The sequence below is a fragment of the Ylistrum balloti genome, unplaced genomic scaffold (assembly GCF_031769215.1).
Source record: "Ylistrum balloti isolate Yb309-2 unplaced genomic scaffold, AGI_CSIRO_Ybal_v1 Utg370916, whole genome shotgun sequence".
Lineage (NCBI taxonomy): Eukaryota > Metazoa > Mollusca > Bivalvia > Pectinida > Pectinidae > Ylistrum > Ylistrum balloti.
Genome location: NW_026782519.1, coordinates 244732 through 261740, shown reverse-complemented (window position 1 = coordinate 261740; position 17009 = coordinate 244732). Strand labels below are relative to the sequence as shown.

Here is a 17009-nt window from a genome sequence, read left to right as displayed (position 1 = left end):
GTACGCCGAAGATAGACGCCGGCCGCCAAAATGAAGTTACTAAGCGAAATGATAAGATGCTTAAAGCAATTTATTTTAAATATTTAGTTATTTGTTTGTTTTGGTATCACGTCACGTGAACAGACAATGTTGTTTTGAGGCGAGGTCTCCTTGTAGTAATTGGTTGCTGCCTCACTGAACAACATACGCGTGGCCCATCGCTTGCCATCCACTGATGGTGCAACCTTTTTCGGTTTAAAATGAATGAGAATTTTTCAAGACAGTAAAAAGGTATTTATAGTCGTTAAAAAAGACATAACTTTGCATTGTTTCCATTTGAGAACCTAACATAACTTACCTGCATTGACCAGGATTTACATGGCGGGATTCGTCGATGAAGCCAGAAGGCGTTTACTCTTCCAGAACACATGACCATATACTTTTTCAGGGGTCGCTATGTAAATCTTGTTTCGTTTTTTTCTTTAGTTAATATTTTGCCCTAGTTTTATTGAATTTGAGTTGGGATTATAATCATGTTAACATGTCGGTATTTTCTTGTTTTCTTTCTTCATGTATACCATATGCTTTCATTTTTCTGTTTTCAGAATGGAATTATTGTTGATATAATAGTTATACCTACGTTTATTGGCATTTTTATTCATCAGAGACGTTGATGGTTTACGTTCCTAGTTTCATGAGATAGTCGTCAGGAAGGTAGATCGTGTATAATTACGTTAAGAAAATTGTAATTATTGAACACTACAAAAAAGCAGCGTTAATTATAGAGGTAGAATAGATTGTAACTCCTTGGAGTTAATTCTGTATCCCATTGTATTGAAAGACAAACCTCCTGTTTATCATGGGGGAGTAAATCCAGTGTTGTGAACAGCGGAAACACGTGACTGACGGCAAGAGCATTTCCTGACGTCACAATACGGCGAGATCAGTTGCAATTACTGTTTCATCATTACACTCACCGTCCAGTCCTATTGCACCGTAAGAGCAGAGGGCAAACGCAGATAAACTTACAACTACCTGTAAATCACCTGTATTTGGCGTGGTATTTATTTTCGCGTTCAGCGTTCATAAAATCTTGTATTGGCGAATGTGTTTGAAAATGTTAGTTCGCGAAAAAAAAAATTCGCGAAATCTCAGTGATTTACAGTATACGTGTCACTATAAACTAACACTATTTAGTCAAGCCGCGTCCGCCGATATTTATCCGACGTATAAAATGACGAAATACGTATATACAATAAATTATGGTCTTTTAATTGGCGAATTTATCGACCATTCTATCCGTCTACACAAGGATACAGAGATTCGAACCCGGATCATCGGCGTTTAAGGTTAGAGGATTGTTTTGAATTGTTGTCTAGAATACACTCACTCATGATTGTTTGTTTACCCGACGCGGACTGTGGTGCGGACAACCTCTCGGTAAAGAAGCTTACAGCGTTTTCGTCTGTATGATAATTGGCGTAGGGATTACCCGGTATTGACCGAACCAATCTTCAAAGAGCGACGAAATCTCTCAAAGACCTGTGTCAACTTGATATTAACATCATCACTGAGACACACGCCGATTGTCGGGATCATACGAGGATCAAATATCTCCGTCTAAATCTCACTATTTTCTTTTAAGTAGCCACACAAAGGAATATGTAAACACATTCAAGCGTCTACGTGACTCTGTCGTGAAGAGTGTCGACAGGGTCTTCAAATATGACATCTGGATCTTAAAGGTGTTTTAGCTGTAAAGTAAACAAGAAGTAAGATGTATGACAATACACGTGTTCAAGGTGTTTAAATGATCACCTTTCTATTCCATGTTTTATGAAAGACAGCTGGATATGTCTTTTATCATTATTTTAGTTTTTTTAACAGGAGGACTCCTTAAAGGAAGCGCAAAGGGGAAGGTAAAGGAGAGAGAAATAGGTTGAAACAGAGCAAGGGAAATGTCAACACAGACATAAGAAGGATAAGATTTAAAGAAATGTTGGAACGGGAATGTAGAAGAGATATGAATGGAGGAAAGGCGGATGCACGCAGAAAAGGCAGAGGATAGTACTGTTTAAGAATGAAAAATAAGGTCCAAAATGGAGATTAAAGATAAGTGGGAAGTCTAATTATAGAAAGAGGGAAGGTGAGAGAATCTAAGGCGTGGAGGAGAGAAAATGACGCCCCAAATAGGAATATTGGAGGAGACCGAGAAGAGCGAAGGGGTTATCAAAAGAAAGAAGGGTGGTGGGGATGGAGAAACAAGCAAAAGCAAAAAGGGAGAAAATACTTGTAGTCGGATATTTGTACTTTTAGGGAGGGAATGGAAAGATAGGCAAATACTGGAGGAAGAGTAGGTTGTGAAACGGAAAAATGGAAATGAGGGAAGAAAGGAATCTGCAGGCTGATGTGTATATTAAAAACGCAGAAAGTGTGAATAGGAAGAGTTGGGCGGAGAGAAGGAGGTGGGAAGAATTAATGAGAAGGCGGGATCCTAAAGAGGGAAGATTATGGTAGGGACGGAGAGGATGGGGGAGTATGTCGGGGGACGGAGAGGATGGGTGAGTATCACGTCGGGATACGGGGAGGATGGGTGAGTATGTCGGGGGACGGGGAGGATGGCTGAGTATGTCGTGGGACGGAGAGGATGGGTGAGTATGTCGGGGGACGGAGAGGATGGGTGAGTATGTCGGGGGACGGAGAGGATGGGTGAGTATGTCGGGGGACGGAGAGGATGGGTGAGTATGTCGGGGGACGGAGAGGATGGATGAGTATGTCGGGGGACGGAGAGGATGGATGAGTATGTCGGGGGACGGGGAGGATGGATGAGTAATTCGGGGGACGGAGAGGATGGGTGAGTATCACGTCGGGATACGGGGAGGATGGGTGAGTATGTCGGGGACGGGGAGGATGGGTGAGTATGTCGGGGGACGGAGAGGATGGGTGAGTATGTCGGGGGACGGACAGGATGGGTGAGTATGTCGGGGGACGGGGAGGATGGATGAGTAATTCGGGGGACGGAGAGGATGGGTGAGTATGTCGGGGGACGGAGAGGATGGGTGAGTATGTCGGGGGACGAGAGGATGGGTGAGTATGTCGGGGGACGGAGAGGATGGGTAAGTATGTCTGGGGACGGGGAGGATGGGTGAGTATGGTGGTGCCGAAGGGGATTGATTTTAGCGGGCAATTAGACGGAGGAGACAAGGAGATGGGGGACTAGGTGGAAATAACGGGATGGAGGTTAGGGGGAGACAGAAGGAGGAGAGAGAGGGAGGGGGAGTTAGGGGGAGACAGAAGGAGGAGAAGAGAGGGAGGGGGGAGTTACGGGGAGACATAAAGGGGATGAGAGAGGGAAGGGAAGTTAGGGGGAGATAGAAAGTGGAGAAGAGAGGGAGGGAGATTTAGGGGGAGACAGAATGAGGAGAGAGAGAGGGGGGAGTAAGGGCGAGAAGAGAGGGAGGGGGCGTTAGGGGGAGATAGAAAGGGGAGAAGAGGGAGAATGGGGGAGTTCGGTGGAATGGAAACGAGGGAATTTGTGGGAGACATAACGGGAACAGTTAGACAGAGGAGAGAAGGAGAGTGGGGGAGTTAGGGGAGAGTAGGGATGGGGTATAGGGAGACGGAAAAGAGATTGGGAAGACAGAGTTGGGGGAGATAGAAGGGATGGAAGAAATAGGCGGTGACCGGAAGAAAGGGTAATGCTTATCGGAGGCAATTAAATAAGAATTGACACGAAAAGGGCCGAGAAGTAGAGAGAGTAGGTAGGAGGGAGGACGACAAGGATAAAACAGGAGAAGACAATGACAATGGAAAGAGAGGTAGGAGGGAGGATGAAGAGGATAAAACAGGGGAAGACTGTGACGATGAAAAGAGAGGTAGGAGGGAGGATGAAGAGGATAAAACAGGAGAAGACAGTGACGATGAAAAGAGAGGTAGGAGGGAGGATGACGAGGATAAAACAGGACAAGACAGTGATGATGGAAAGAGAGGTAGGAGGGAGGATGACGAGGATGAAACAGGAGAAGACAGCGACGATGGAAAGAGAGGTAGGAGGGAGGATGACGAGGATAAAACAGGACAAGACAGTGACGATGAAAAGAGAGGTAGAAGGGAGGATGACGAGGATAAAACGGGACAAGACAGTGATTATTGAAAGAGAGGTAGGAGGGAGGATGACGAGGATAAAACATGAGAAGACGGTGACGATGGAAAGAGAGATAGGAGGGAGGATGACGAGGATAAAACATGAGAAGACGGTGACGATGGAACGAGAGATAGGAGGGAGGATGACGAGGATAAAACAGAAGAAGACACTGACGATGGAAAGAGAGGTAGGAGGGAGGATGACGAGGATAAAACATGAGAAGACGGTGACGATGGAAAGAGAGATAGGAGGGAGGATGACGAGGATAAAACATGAGAAGACGGTGACGATGGAAAGAGAGGTAGGAGGGAGGATGACGAGGATAAAACATGAGAAGACGGTGACGATGGAACGAGAGATAGGAGGGAGGATGACGAGGATAAAACAGAAGAAGACACTGACGATGGAAAGAGAGGTAGGAGGGAGGATGACGAGGATAAAACATGAGCAGACAGTGACGATGGAGAGAGAGGTAGGAGGGAGGATGACGAGGATAAAACAGGAGAAGACAGCGATGATAGAAAGAGACATTTAGATTGAGATAGAAAGAGTTTTTAGCGAATATGTTTCAACTAGTCTAAAGTAGTGACTAGGGTCTACTTATGAAACCAATATAAGTCGGCTGACAAGAGAAATGGTTTGTAAACGATAATCATTTATTGAGAATGTTTACTTTATTATTTCAAATGTCAACGCATTTCTACTGTTATATCTACTGTTCAGTCTTGTTGTCAATGCAGATACAAGTAACTTGACACAGGAAACAAACACGAAGTTTCTGTCGCTGAAAAACCCCCCCACAAAATATCAATAGTATACAAACTACATGTATTACATATGCTATGTTTTATATATGTATGAGTCCAATAATAAATAACAGTGTCAGCTATTTTGTTTTTAGATATTTTATTGGAGATGAACTTCAGAATTCACTAATCCCTTAACTACACGTTTATCTGGCAATCTACATATGAGAGTCGTTACTTGAGGCAGAGTGTTTGAAGGGTAAATGATATCTAAAAGAACTCTTCTACTCACACGATAAGGAACTGAACAACTCCCCTGGCTTCAAAGTAACCAAAAGACTACATTTTTTGTAAAAACAGCAAATTTATTAGATTCTGCTAGACGCGTGTGAAAACACAATTACACGTTTTGAACCGGTGTAAAAATGCCTCAGATTTTAAATTTACGGAACAATATTTTGTTGGGTTTATCGCCCCAGGGTCTCCTTTACTAGCTGATGCCTAACTCACTGAACAGTATAAGGAAGGTCCGTAGAGGGTAAAGTGTCGAATGAGACAACAACGTAGATAGGCCCTTAAAAACACAAGTCGCCACGGGGAGGTAGTGTCGAAACACATCGGATTTCATCTTAGCCAGCGCTCAAACCGACAGATTTAAAAAAAGCGTGTTAATTCTCTGTCTACATTTTTGACATGAAATTAACCGGAAATGAGATGTAAAAGAAAAAGTACACGTAAAAAGAAAACGGAAACTGAAAAAGCGTATCCGATAATCCGGATATATGATGTTAAAGAGGAATCAATGTAGTCCAGGATATTACGAAGGATATGGTAGAACATCCGTAATTATAGTCTTGGGGTGTTGCAGGGCCTCGATTTCCGAAGTCAAATCTTAACATTTATTCGGAATTCATTATCGGACATTAGGAAAAAACGCTTATCCGAAACTTCACATGGGGGTACAGCAAATTCTACCAGAGTTGTTCCTTTACAGCAACAATACAACTCTGTAAACTGCTTACGGACTTCCAAAGTTGACCTCCTTTCAGAGTCAGAGTTTGATGTTTGGTAAAACTATGGCGACAGTCCTGACAACATCAACAGAATGTCATCGATCAGCGTAAAGAGAATATATTTTGCGCTTTCGGAGAAGATTGTAGCGATACTGTTAACAAAATGTACACACGGCGGTTGGTAACTGTTTATGGCAAAAATTAACCCTATAACCATGATCCATAACGTTTAGCAATATAAACTAATGAAATCATTTTCAAGATGAACAAACATCAGTTTTCAAAACAATGATACAAACAGACTGGTCAAATTATTGACAGAGTTAGTGACTTGTCTTAGCCTAACGGAGAAAGTTTACTCAAAGGCAGGTACTTCAGTCTATATTTTAGAGGTAATGTAGGACCTCGATTTCCGAAAGTCAACTCCGGAAGTACCTCGATTATCAGTACTGACGGAACTTCAGGCCTCGAATATTGGAAACATTGTTACTTGATACTTCAAATGTAAACACGACCCAAGGGAAATAACTCTCACGAAAAAAACCAAATGCCAACAATACCGGAGACCTTATACCGGCAACCTTATCAAATTTAAACAATTGTCTTATTTACGCGTAGTATGTTCGACATACAATATTTGAGTTTTTAAAATTATTGTTAACTGAGTTTCGGTTATCTGTCGGAAACTTGTCCAAACAAGCGAGAATATGAGCACTTGGAATTATTGGGACAAACACAGCAAGAAGTCAGTCTGTTTCCGCGTCAAGTGTGTTTATAAAAATCACCATGATATTGGATTTGAAACATGATTCGGAAAATTCCAAAGAAGTGATTGTATTTCAGGGATTCATTTGAGTGTTTGCTAGTATTTCAATAAAAATCATCGCGGATTGTGGATTTTTTTTGTCAACTATTACATAATAATACTACTACTCTGAGATTTTGCATATAACTTATATATTCATGACACTCGTTAAAATTGAGGTGAGTGGGCGTGCATCCAGTATAATATAATAGTTTACATATTTTGTTAAAATGTTATGTGTGTTTGTTTATATATTGCTATCAACTTAATTATGTTATTTGTGATGTAAATATCTGAATTAAATATTGTTTGTGGTTGATCATATGTCTCGCGAGCCTTTAAGTTCCCGTTAGCTGAGCTGAAATCCACGAAAATCTTACTTGTAGTTTGAAACTATCGAGACTCGTGGATTTCTGACGAGAAGTTACAATAAAGCACCAGATAATTGTAGTCTCAGATTCGATCGGGAAGATATTTAGGATTTATGATACCAAGAAATGAAGATTTGAGATGTGAGGTACGATCAGACGAAGATTTGAGATGTGAGGTTCGATCAGATGAAGATTCGAGATGTGAGGTTCGATCAGACGAAGATTTGAGATGTGAGGTTCGATCAGATGAAGATTTGAGATGTGAAGTTCGATGAGATGAAGATGTGAGATGTGAGGTTCGATCAGATGAAGATTTGAGATGTGAGGTTCGATCAGATGAAGATTTGAGATGTGGAGTTCGATGAGATGAAGATTTGAGATGTGAGGTTCGATCAGATAAAGATTTGAGATGTGGAGTTCGATCAGATGAGATGTGGAGTTGAGATGAAAATTTGAGATGTGAGGTTCGATCAGATGAAGATTTGAGATGTGAGGTTCGATCAGATGAAGATTTGAGATGTGAGGTTCGATCACATAAAGAATAGAGATGTGAGGTTCGATCACATAAAGAATAGAGATGTGAGGTTCGATCAGATGAAGATGTGAGATGTGAGGTTCGATCAGATGAAGATTTCAGATGTGAGGTTCCATCGGATGAAGATTTGAGATGTGAAGTTCGATGAGATGAAAATTCGAGATGTGTAGTTCGATGAGATGAAAATTTGAGATGTGAGGTTCGATCAGATGAAGATTTGAGATGTGAGGTTCGATCAGATGAAGATTTGAGATGTGAGGTTCGATCAGATGAAGATTCGAGATGTGAGGTTCGATCAGATGAAGATGTGAGATGTAAGGTTCGATCAGATGAAGATTTGAGATGTGAGGTTCGATCAGATGAAGATTTGAGATGTGGAGTTCGATGAGATGAAGATTTGAGATGTGAGGTTCGATCAGATAAAGATTTGAGATGTGGAGTTCGATCAGATGAAGATTTGAGATGTGGAGTTCGATGAGATGAAGATGTGAGATGTGAGGTTCGATCAGATGAAGATTTGAGATGTGAAGTTCGATCACATAAAGAATAGAGATGTGAGGTTCGATCACATAAAGAATAGAGATGTGAGGTTCGATCAGATGAAGATGTGAGATGTGAGGTTCGATCAGATGAAGATTTCAGATGTGAGGTTCCATCGGATGAAGATTTGAGATGTGAAGTTCGATGAGATGAAAATTCGGGATGTGTAGTTCGATGAGATGAAAATTTGAGATGTGAGGTTCGATCAGATAAAGATTTGAGATGTGAGGTTCGATCAGATGAAGATTCGAGATGTGAGGTTCGATCAGATGAAGATTCGAGATGTGAGGTTCGATCAGATGAAGATTTGAGATGTGGAGGTCGATGAGATGAAGATGTGAGATGTGAGGTTCGACCAGATGAAAATTTGAGATGTGAGGTTCGATCAGATGAAGATTTGAGATGTGGAGTTCGATGAGATGAAGATGTGAGATGTGAGGTTCGATCAGATGAAGATTCGAGATGTGAGGTTCGATCAGATGAAGATTTGAGATGTGGAGGTCGATGAGATGAAGATGTGAGATGTGAGGTTCGACCAGATGAAAATTTGAGATGTGAGGTTCGATCAGATGAAGATTTGAGATGTGGAGTTCGATGAGATGAAGATTTGAGATGTGAGGTTCGATCAAATGAAGATTTGAGATGTGAGTTTCCATCGGATGAAGATGTTAGATGTGATCAGAAGAAGATCTGGATCGTACTGTGTTGTTTTGACTGTATCTGTGAGCACGATATGCTACCTCTGATACTCAGGATGACAAGAGACGGGCCTTCCGCATGGTGTTCAGTGATATAGCACTTTACTTGTACAAGGACATCCTGCATCAAAACAACTCTCGCACATGACGAGTAAACTGATCAAACTAAATCACCATCCCCTCTTTATATGTAAACTAATTGAAGCCACAATTAGGATTTTGGGTGGTATATATCAACACGCAGATCATGCTGGAATTATAAACAAATATCAAGACAGTGTTTATTGCTTTGAGTGTTGATAGTTCGTTAAGACGTTTTAAATGACAAAGTTGAACGGGATGAAAATCATAGCAGGTTTTTCTTTCACGTCTTCCGATCGCTAAAGTGTTTCCTTTTTCCTCCCTTTGACATGTCACTGTTGTTACCACTCAAATTAATAGAAACAGTTTGTGGTAACTTTAGTCTACCTGGTTATACAAACTGTCTCTCTAGCAACAAATGTTGTGTTGGCTTTCTCCGTTTGTTGAAATACTTTCACAAGATCAAGTCGGAGTTACACCGACCATGAGTTCAGGAATTAAGTTAGACCAAAGTAAGAACAAATTAGTTCCGCAGCAGATTCAGCCTTCACCTCAAAGACATATTTTTCTCAACCCCTGATGGTCTGAAGTTGGCTTCAGGTGTGTAAAACAGTGACAGGTTTTTCTCACAATTGACAACCCCTGTTGGTATGAAGTTAGCTTTAGGTGTGTAAGACAGTGACAGGTTTTTCTCATGATATTGACAACCCATGGTGGTGTGAAACAGGCTTTCAGATGTGTAAAACAAGAGAGAGAGAGAGAGAGAGAGAGAGAGAGAGAGAGAGAGAGAGAGAGAGAGAGAGAGAGAGAGAGGGGGGGGGGAGGGAGAGAGAGAGAGAGAGAGAGAGCTTGCTTCTTCTTCAACTGTTCACTTATATGATGTACTTAGTGTGGACTTAGTGCTGACCGGGTTGACTAAAGCCGTGTGGACTTTATATATAGATACATTGTCTTAAAATATAAGCTGTATTTTGACAAGGGTGGAGAAACACAAAAGTGGCGAACGAGCCATATTTTTTTCATTCTGTCCTTATGTATTATCTTTATCCTGCATGATTAACTGAAAATTAGACAATCAAATATTCAGCAGTTTTGTTATTAAAAAAATCTTTGTATTTTGCCTGATAACGTACGCCAATATAATTGCTCCGCGTCGAAATATAGTAGTAATTTAGATTAAGAAAGCAATTCTGTCTAATTCACGCACGTGCTAAAATACACCTGTTTCCTGTAGAATACAATATATATATAGATAGATATAACTATATATTAATGGTACATACTGAAAAAAAAACAACTAAAAACTGAAAACAAAACACGACAGAAGTGATCATACTTCTCAAGACGTCTATACGGGGAGTTATTCCCCTTTGACCGGACCAGGGACGGTTAACTGTTTACACACCAGATGTCGCTCAATATGGGATATCCTGAAAGTGTGTTGACAGGTGAGGACAGTACAGGTGAATGAAAACATTCATGACCGCTGGACAGGGATACATCAGGTGAGTCCACGGCCCAACATGTCACTTGTCAGTCACAGAATCGCCAGACCACGTGCACGTTCAGATGAAACATGTAACATTTGTTTCAGCGTCTAGTATAATACTCCTAAATCTTGTATGAACTATTTAAGTATTCTCGACATGGGACCTAAAGTTTAAAACAGGTTTTTACAATTAGTGTGATTCTGTTTTTATTGGGAGGACTTATTTGTGATATTTCAAATGTTCAAATAACGTTGACTGAAATGTTTGTCCTAACATCAGAGAGTGTATCTGATCAAAATAGTTAAAAATGAAATTTGTAAAAAGAAGGAAATTTAATATAATTCCATTTTTTTGTAATATAAGTAGGATTGAGACATTTAAATGTGATTTAAATGTAATGATTTCAACAAACTTTGAAGTCAGTTGAAACTTTGACATAAGCATTTTGTCTGTAAATAAAGGACTTTTTAAAAAAAGTTTTAAGTTCATATATTCAGGAAGGAGTGTTTTTATTTATCTTTTTAAATTTTCTAATCATGCTTAACTTTGGACACTGACTAATTCAGATGAGGTTTGAAATGGATGCAAAGATGACAGAAGTTTTTTTCAGATTAATGGAGCTTAGACTGATTAAGTCCCTTTCCCTGGGAGGACATTGGTTTCTCATTTATTTCATATATTTATTAATTTTTCTCTTTGTTTGGATGTAAGTCAAGTTTATATACATCAGTGTAATGAAGTAGTTCCATTGTTTTTTTTATCTATTTATCAATTTATCTATTTATCTATTCACTCGTTTTGTTGGTATATTAATTTTTTGATATGATTATGATGATGATGAGGAGGAAGGCGACAACGACGACGAAGATGATGATGATGATGATGATGATGAAACATTAATTGACATTAATCTTCATGTTCTTTTTTCCAGATGTTCTATAATTGTACTGTAATGGAGGAGAATTTGTGTTTAAAGTTCATCGTCAATCTCTGATAGACTGATCAGACTTTAGAAACTTAAAACAGGTATGTATAGTTTTTGTATTATACTTTACCTGTTTTACAAATAACATATACACTATGTATGTCACAAAACCAGCTCACTGGTACAAGTAACAGTATCCCAACTCAAACAACTTCAATGTTTTGGAGTAAGTATTTGGTCTGTATCAATAAATATACCTCCTGTTTGGTATACCCAATCATTACAGGTCTAAGATTGCGGGATGTTTAGGAATGTCATTGCTGATGTTGTCCTCCACTCATCCCCCTCAAATCCCACTTTTTTATTTTTCAATTAATGCATTGAAGATTGAATAAAAGATGCACAGTAGAGCAGAATAATGAATTAAACTTTACCTTTGGAAAGTAACTAATTAAAAGAAGGCATTTTGCAATCCCAGTTTCCATTGAACTGAGGTACATAACTGTCGGGTGAGAAAGTTTTCACAATCATATCTATGATGGAACAGTTAAGAACAGGGTCAGTGCAGAATTAGTTTGCATTTCCATCTCCAATTTATGGATGCTTTTAAAAAATAAATTACCATGGTAATAAATCCATGCTTTGCCATAGTTGGTATGAAATGTCCTAAGAATTAAAGGAGTTATTTCCCTTCTATGAAAAGGAGAAGTGGCTTGGTATAGCATTGGAAAACATTTCAACCTTTCTCAACTTCTGCAAATATTCTTTTAATAAAAAGGACCACATGCAGTGCAAACAGGCAGTAAACTTAAAGCAATTATTCAAAGCAAAACTAAAGGAAAAACTTTGTTGTTTGCCTTCGTAGAAATTATCTATTTCCATGGTGAAACATTGAATGGAAATACAGTAACTTTAGGGCTATGACAAATGTCTGCAGCTGTTCTTTAATCAATCTTGATAAAAGAAGTTCCACATCAATGTTTTAAAGATATTCACACAAATATTAAGAAAAAAAATCTTCAGATCAGATGAAAGGATTGTGATCAGATTTGCTCTTGAACACCGGTGATTTAAGCAGACTTCAATTTTGGAGAAAAAAAATCACCAGGTGAGTGAAACAGGCCCTCTAGCCCTCTTGTCCTTTTTATCTTGTCAATTATTGAGCTAAATTCACTTACTTCATCAGTCTTAAACAAGTTCAGGGGGTCCTGGGTTTGATCCTGGAAAGGTGTCAGACATGTAAACCAGAGGTCCTTTGTTTGATCCCAGTAAAGTGTCAGACATGTAAACCAGAGGTCCTGGGTTTGATCCCAGTAAAGTGTCAGACATGTAAACCAGAGGTCCTGGGTTTGATCCCAGTAAAGTGTCAGACATGTAAACCATTGGTCCTGGGTTTGATTCTAGTAAAGTGTCAGACATGTAAACCAGAGGTCCTGGGTTTGATTCTAGTAAAGTGTCAGACATGTAAACCAGAGGTCCTGGGTTTGATCCCAGTAAAGTGTCAGACATGTAAACCAGAGGTCCTGAGTTTGATCCCAGTAAAGTGTCAGACATGTTAACAAGAGATCCTGTGTTGATCCCAGTAAAGTGTCAGACTTGTAAACCAGAGGTCCTGGGTTTGATTCTAGTAAAGTGTCAGACATGTAAACCAGAGGTCCTGGGTTTGATCCTGGTTAAGTGTCAAACATGTAAACCAGAGGTCCTGGGTTTGATTCTAGTAAAGTGTCAGACATGTAAACCATTGGTCCTGGGTTTGATCCTGGTTAAGTGTCAGACATGTAAACCAGAGGTCCTGGGTTTGATTCTAGTAAAGTGTCAGACATGTAAAGCAGAGGTCCTGGGTTTGATCCTGGTCAAATGTCAGACATGTAAACCAGAGGTCCTGGGTTTGATCCCAGTAAAGTGTCAGACATGTAAACCAGAGGTCCTGGGTTTGATCCCAGTAAAGTGTCAGACATGTAAACCAGAGGTCCTGGGTTTGATCACAGAAAGGTGTCAGACTTGTAAACCAGAGGTCCTGGGTTTGATTCAAGTAAAGTGTCAGACATGTAAACCAGAGGTCCTGGGTTTGATCCTGGTTAAGTGTCAGACATGTAAACCAGAGGTCCTGGGTTTGATTCTAGTAAAGTGTCAGACATGTAAACCAGAGGTCCTGGGTTTGATCCCAGTAAAGTGTCAGACATGTAAACCAGAGGTCCTGGGTTTGATCCAAGTAAAGTGTCATACTTGTATATCAGAGGTCCTGGGTTGGTCCCAGTAAAGTGTCAGACATGTAAACCAGAGGTCCTGGGTTTGATCCTGGTAAAATGTCAGAAATGAGGTCCTGGGTTTGACTCTAGTAAAGTGTCAGACATGTAAACCAGAGGTCCTGGGTTTGATTCTAGTAAAGTGTTAGACTTGTAAACCAGAGGTCCTGGGTTTGATCCCAGTAAAGTGTCAGACATGTAAACCAGAGGTCCTGGGTATGATTCTAGTAAAGTGTCAGACATGCAAACCAGAGGTCCTGGGTTTGATTCCAGTAAAGTGTCAGACATGTAAACAGTGGTCCTGGGTTTGATCCCAGTAAAGTGTCAGACATGTAAATCAGAGGTCCTGGGTTTGATCCCAGTAAAGTGTCAGACATATAAACCAGAGGTCCTGGGTTTGATCACAGTAAAGTGTCAGACATGTAAACCAGAGGTCCTGGGTTTGATCCCAGTAAAGTGTCAGACATGTAAACCAGAGGTCCTGGGTTTGATCACAGTAAAGTGTCAGACTTGTAAACCAGAGGTCCTGGGTTTGATTCTTGTAAAGTGTCAGACATGTAAACCATTGGTCCTGGGTTTGATCCTGGTTAAGTGTCAGACATGTAAACCAGAGGTCCTGGGTTTGATTCTAGTAAAGTGTCAGACTTGTAAACCAGAGGTCCGGGGTTTGATCCTGGTCAAATGTCAGACATGTAAACCAGAGGTCCTGGGTTTGATCCCAGTAAAGTGTCAGACATGTAAACCAGAGGTCCTGGGTTTGATCCCAGTAAAGTTTCAGACATGTAAACCAGAGGTCCTGGGTTTGATCCCAGTAAAGTGTCAGACATGTAAACCATTGGTCCTGGGTTTGATCCCAGTAAAGTATCAGACATGTAAAGTAGTGGTCCTGGGTTTGATCCTGGTCAAATGTCAGACATGTAAAGCAGAGGTCCTGGGTTTGATCCCAGTAAAGTGTCAGACATGTAAACCAGAGGTCCTGGGTTTGATCCCAGTAAAGTGTCAGACATGTAAACCAGAGGTCCTGGGTTTGATCCCAGTAAAGTGTCAGACATGTAAACCAGTGGTCCTGGGTTTGATTCCAGTAAAGTGTCAGACATGTAAACCAGAGGTCCTGGGTTTGATTCTTGTAAAGTGTCAGACATGTAAACCAGAGGTCCTGGGTTTGATTCTTGTAAAGTGTCAGACATGTAAACCATTGGTCCTGGGTTTGATCCCAGTAAAGTGTCAGACATGTAAATCAGAGGTCCTGGGTTTGATCCCAGTAAAGTGTCAGACATGTAAATCAGAGGTCCTGGGTTTGATTCTTGTAAAGTGTCAGACATGTAAACCATTGGTCCTGGGTTTGATCCCAGTAAAGTGTCAGACATGTAAATCAGAGGTCCTGGGTTTGATCCCAGTAAAGTGTCAGACATGTAAACCAGTGGTCCTGGGTTTGATTCCAGTAAAGTGTCAGACTTGTAAACCAGTGGTCCTGGGTTTGATTCCAGTAAAGTGTCAGACTTGTAAACCAGAGGTCCTGGGTTTGATCTCATTCTGATGCCTAACATCTGTAACATGTGATTAAAACCTGAAACTTTAAACAAAGATATAGGGAAACTGGTAATGAATTAACAATACATTTAATTTCTAGCAGGTTTGAAGGATTGCTCAATATTTATAGTAAATGTTCAGTGTCATGTTTACTAGTGTTAATCACTACCAGGGAAGGGCGTTTACCTGTTAGTGGAGTCCTGGGATCAGGTGTTACGTGTAATCAACTATCGAGACCAGTCAGAACAAACATGTTCTGTTTACTTATGATAACAAGAATACTAACACTGACTGGAGTTTTAATAAAGAAAATTATAAGTGATATTAGGTTTATCAAAGTGTGACGTGGTAATGATATGTCTGAAAAATTGAAGGAAAAATCAACAATTTTTGTAGCTATTGTTTTAGGATGGAATTTATTAAAAGAAGGGTTTTGTATATTTTGTAGCTATTGTTTTAGGACGGAATTTATTAAAAGAAGGGTTTTGTATATTTTGTAGCTGTTGTTTTTAATTTTCAGAATCTTAATTTTCTTTTACTGAATGTTTAATTCCAAGGTTGACATATTTTATGCGAATGCAGTTTTATAGTCATACTGTGTTAATCTATTGCAAGTTGTTTTCATTGACCAATCAAATGAATCTGTCTTGATTCTAACTCTTGAAGAAATTTATGTTTAAACTTAAATAGCTTACCCGGTATCTGTTTTACAGCATGTGATTGATAACCATAGGTAGCGAAAGTTATTAAGAACTTATCTTGAATATCACATGCAAAGGTTTTTTTAATATCATTCCCAAACCTGCCTGGAATACCTTCCCAGACTTTGAAATTTTAGTCTTAGAAAAGCCTGTTGTCTAATTTATAAAATGATAAACAAATTTTGTTTTAAAAAATACAAAAGGATATATAATTTTTCAAGTTTACAAATTAAGACGATGATATAAGCGATTTGATTTCTGTTTCAGACACTAAACATGTGAAAAGATTTGAAATCTTTTCTTTATGAAACTATTGATTGATTAATATTTCCTAATACTGTGAACTTTAAATATACAACATGTATATACAACATGTATGTACAATATGTCAACAGCTTGCCTTAGTGGTTCTTACACGTGCACGATTCTTCTGTTGTCTGGAAACATTTCCCCACCCAGAATTAAGGATTTGTTTAATAGCATTACACTCTTGTCTCGCATACAACAACAATATAAGGCCTTTCCCTACCTACCTTTAACGAGATTTTATTGATATCCAGGTAAAAATCAATGTTCTGAGTCACATATAACATAAGTTCTTCATGTAAAGCATTGTTATATATGTACATATATACACAGTAAAAAAGCACTGTTAGCTCTTATTCCAATTTTTTTCAATATCTATTCATTTTTCTGAATATATGTTTTTCATTTATAAACATTTTTTTCCATATTTTTTTTGATGTATGGAAATGAGATATAGAATGTAGATATTATTTTCTGTGTTTCATTTATTGTAAACTTGGATAAGATTGAGTGTAAATCAACACAGTTCCTTAAAAGCTGTATGTGGTGGTTATCAAATGAATTCAGATAGTAAGCTTACATTAGGTGACTTTGTAGGCCATGAATGTCAAAATTCTCATGTTATAAGCAATTGTCTGCAAATTTTAATTTCAGGATGACATACTTAACATTAAGTACAACAGGTTTACTTTATAACTGAACTGTTGGATCATGTTGGCAAAAAACTTTTGATTAACATAGAAAGGTGAATTAATGAGTATATAAATAAATATATAAATAGGTAATAATTTTGTCTTTAATAAATGATAATAAATTACCACGCATTTCATTACGTTTACATTAGGTATGTCTCTGTCATTTTATGGGGTGGGGGTGGGGGTTGGAGTTGCGAGGAGGGG

General features: G+C 39.3%; 2 protein-coding genes across 2 annotated transcripts; both read right to left on the bottom strand.

Moving 5' to 3' along the window:
- Positions 1 to 3681: 3681 nt before the first annotated feature.
- LOC132559455 (uncharacterized) lies at positions 3682 to 12209 on the bottom strand. Its single transcript, XM_060224075.1, has 3 exons — positions 12185 to 12209; positions 9715 to 9776; positions 3682 to 3879 (listed from the first exon to the last, which is right to left on the bottom strand). Exons 1-3 carry the CDS (start codon positions 12207 to 12209, stop codon positions 3682 to 3684), a joined length of 285 nt encoding a protein of 94 aa, XP_060080058.1.
- A 2266-nt stretch (positions 12210 to 14475) lies between these two features.
- Positions 14476 to 15105, bottom strand: LOC132559454 (uncharacterized). The gene has a single exon (XM_060224074.1). The coding sequence runs from the start codon at positions 15103 to 15105 to the stop codon at positions 14476 to 14478; it is 630 nt and encodes a 209-aa protein (XP_060080057.1).
- Positions 15106 to 17009: the final 1904 nt, after the last annotated feature.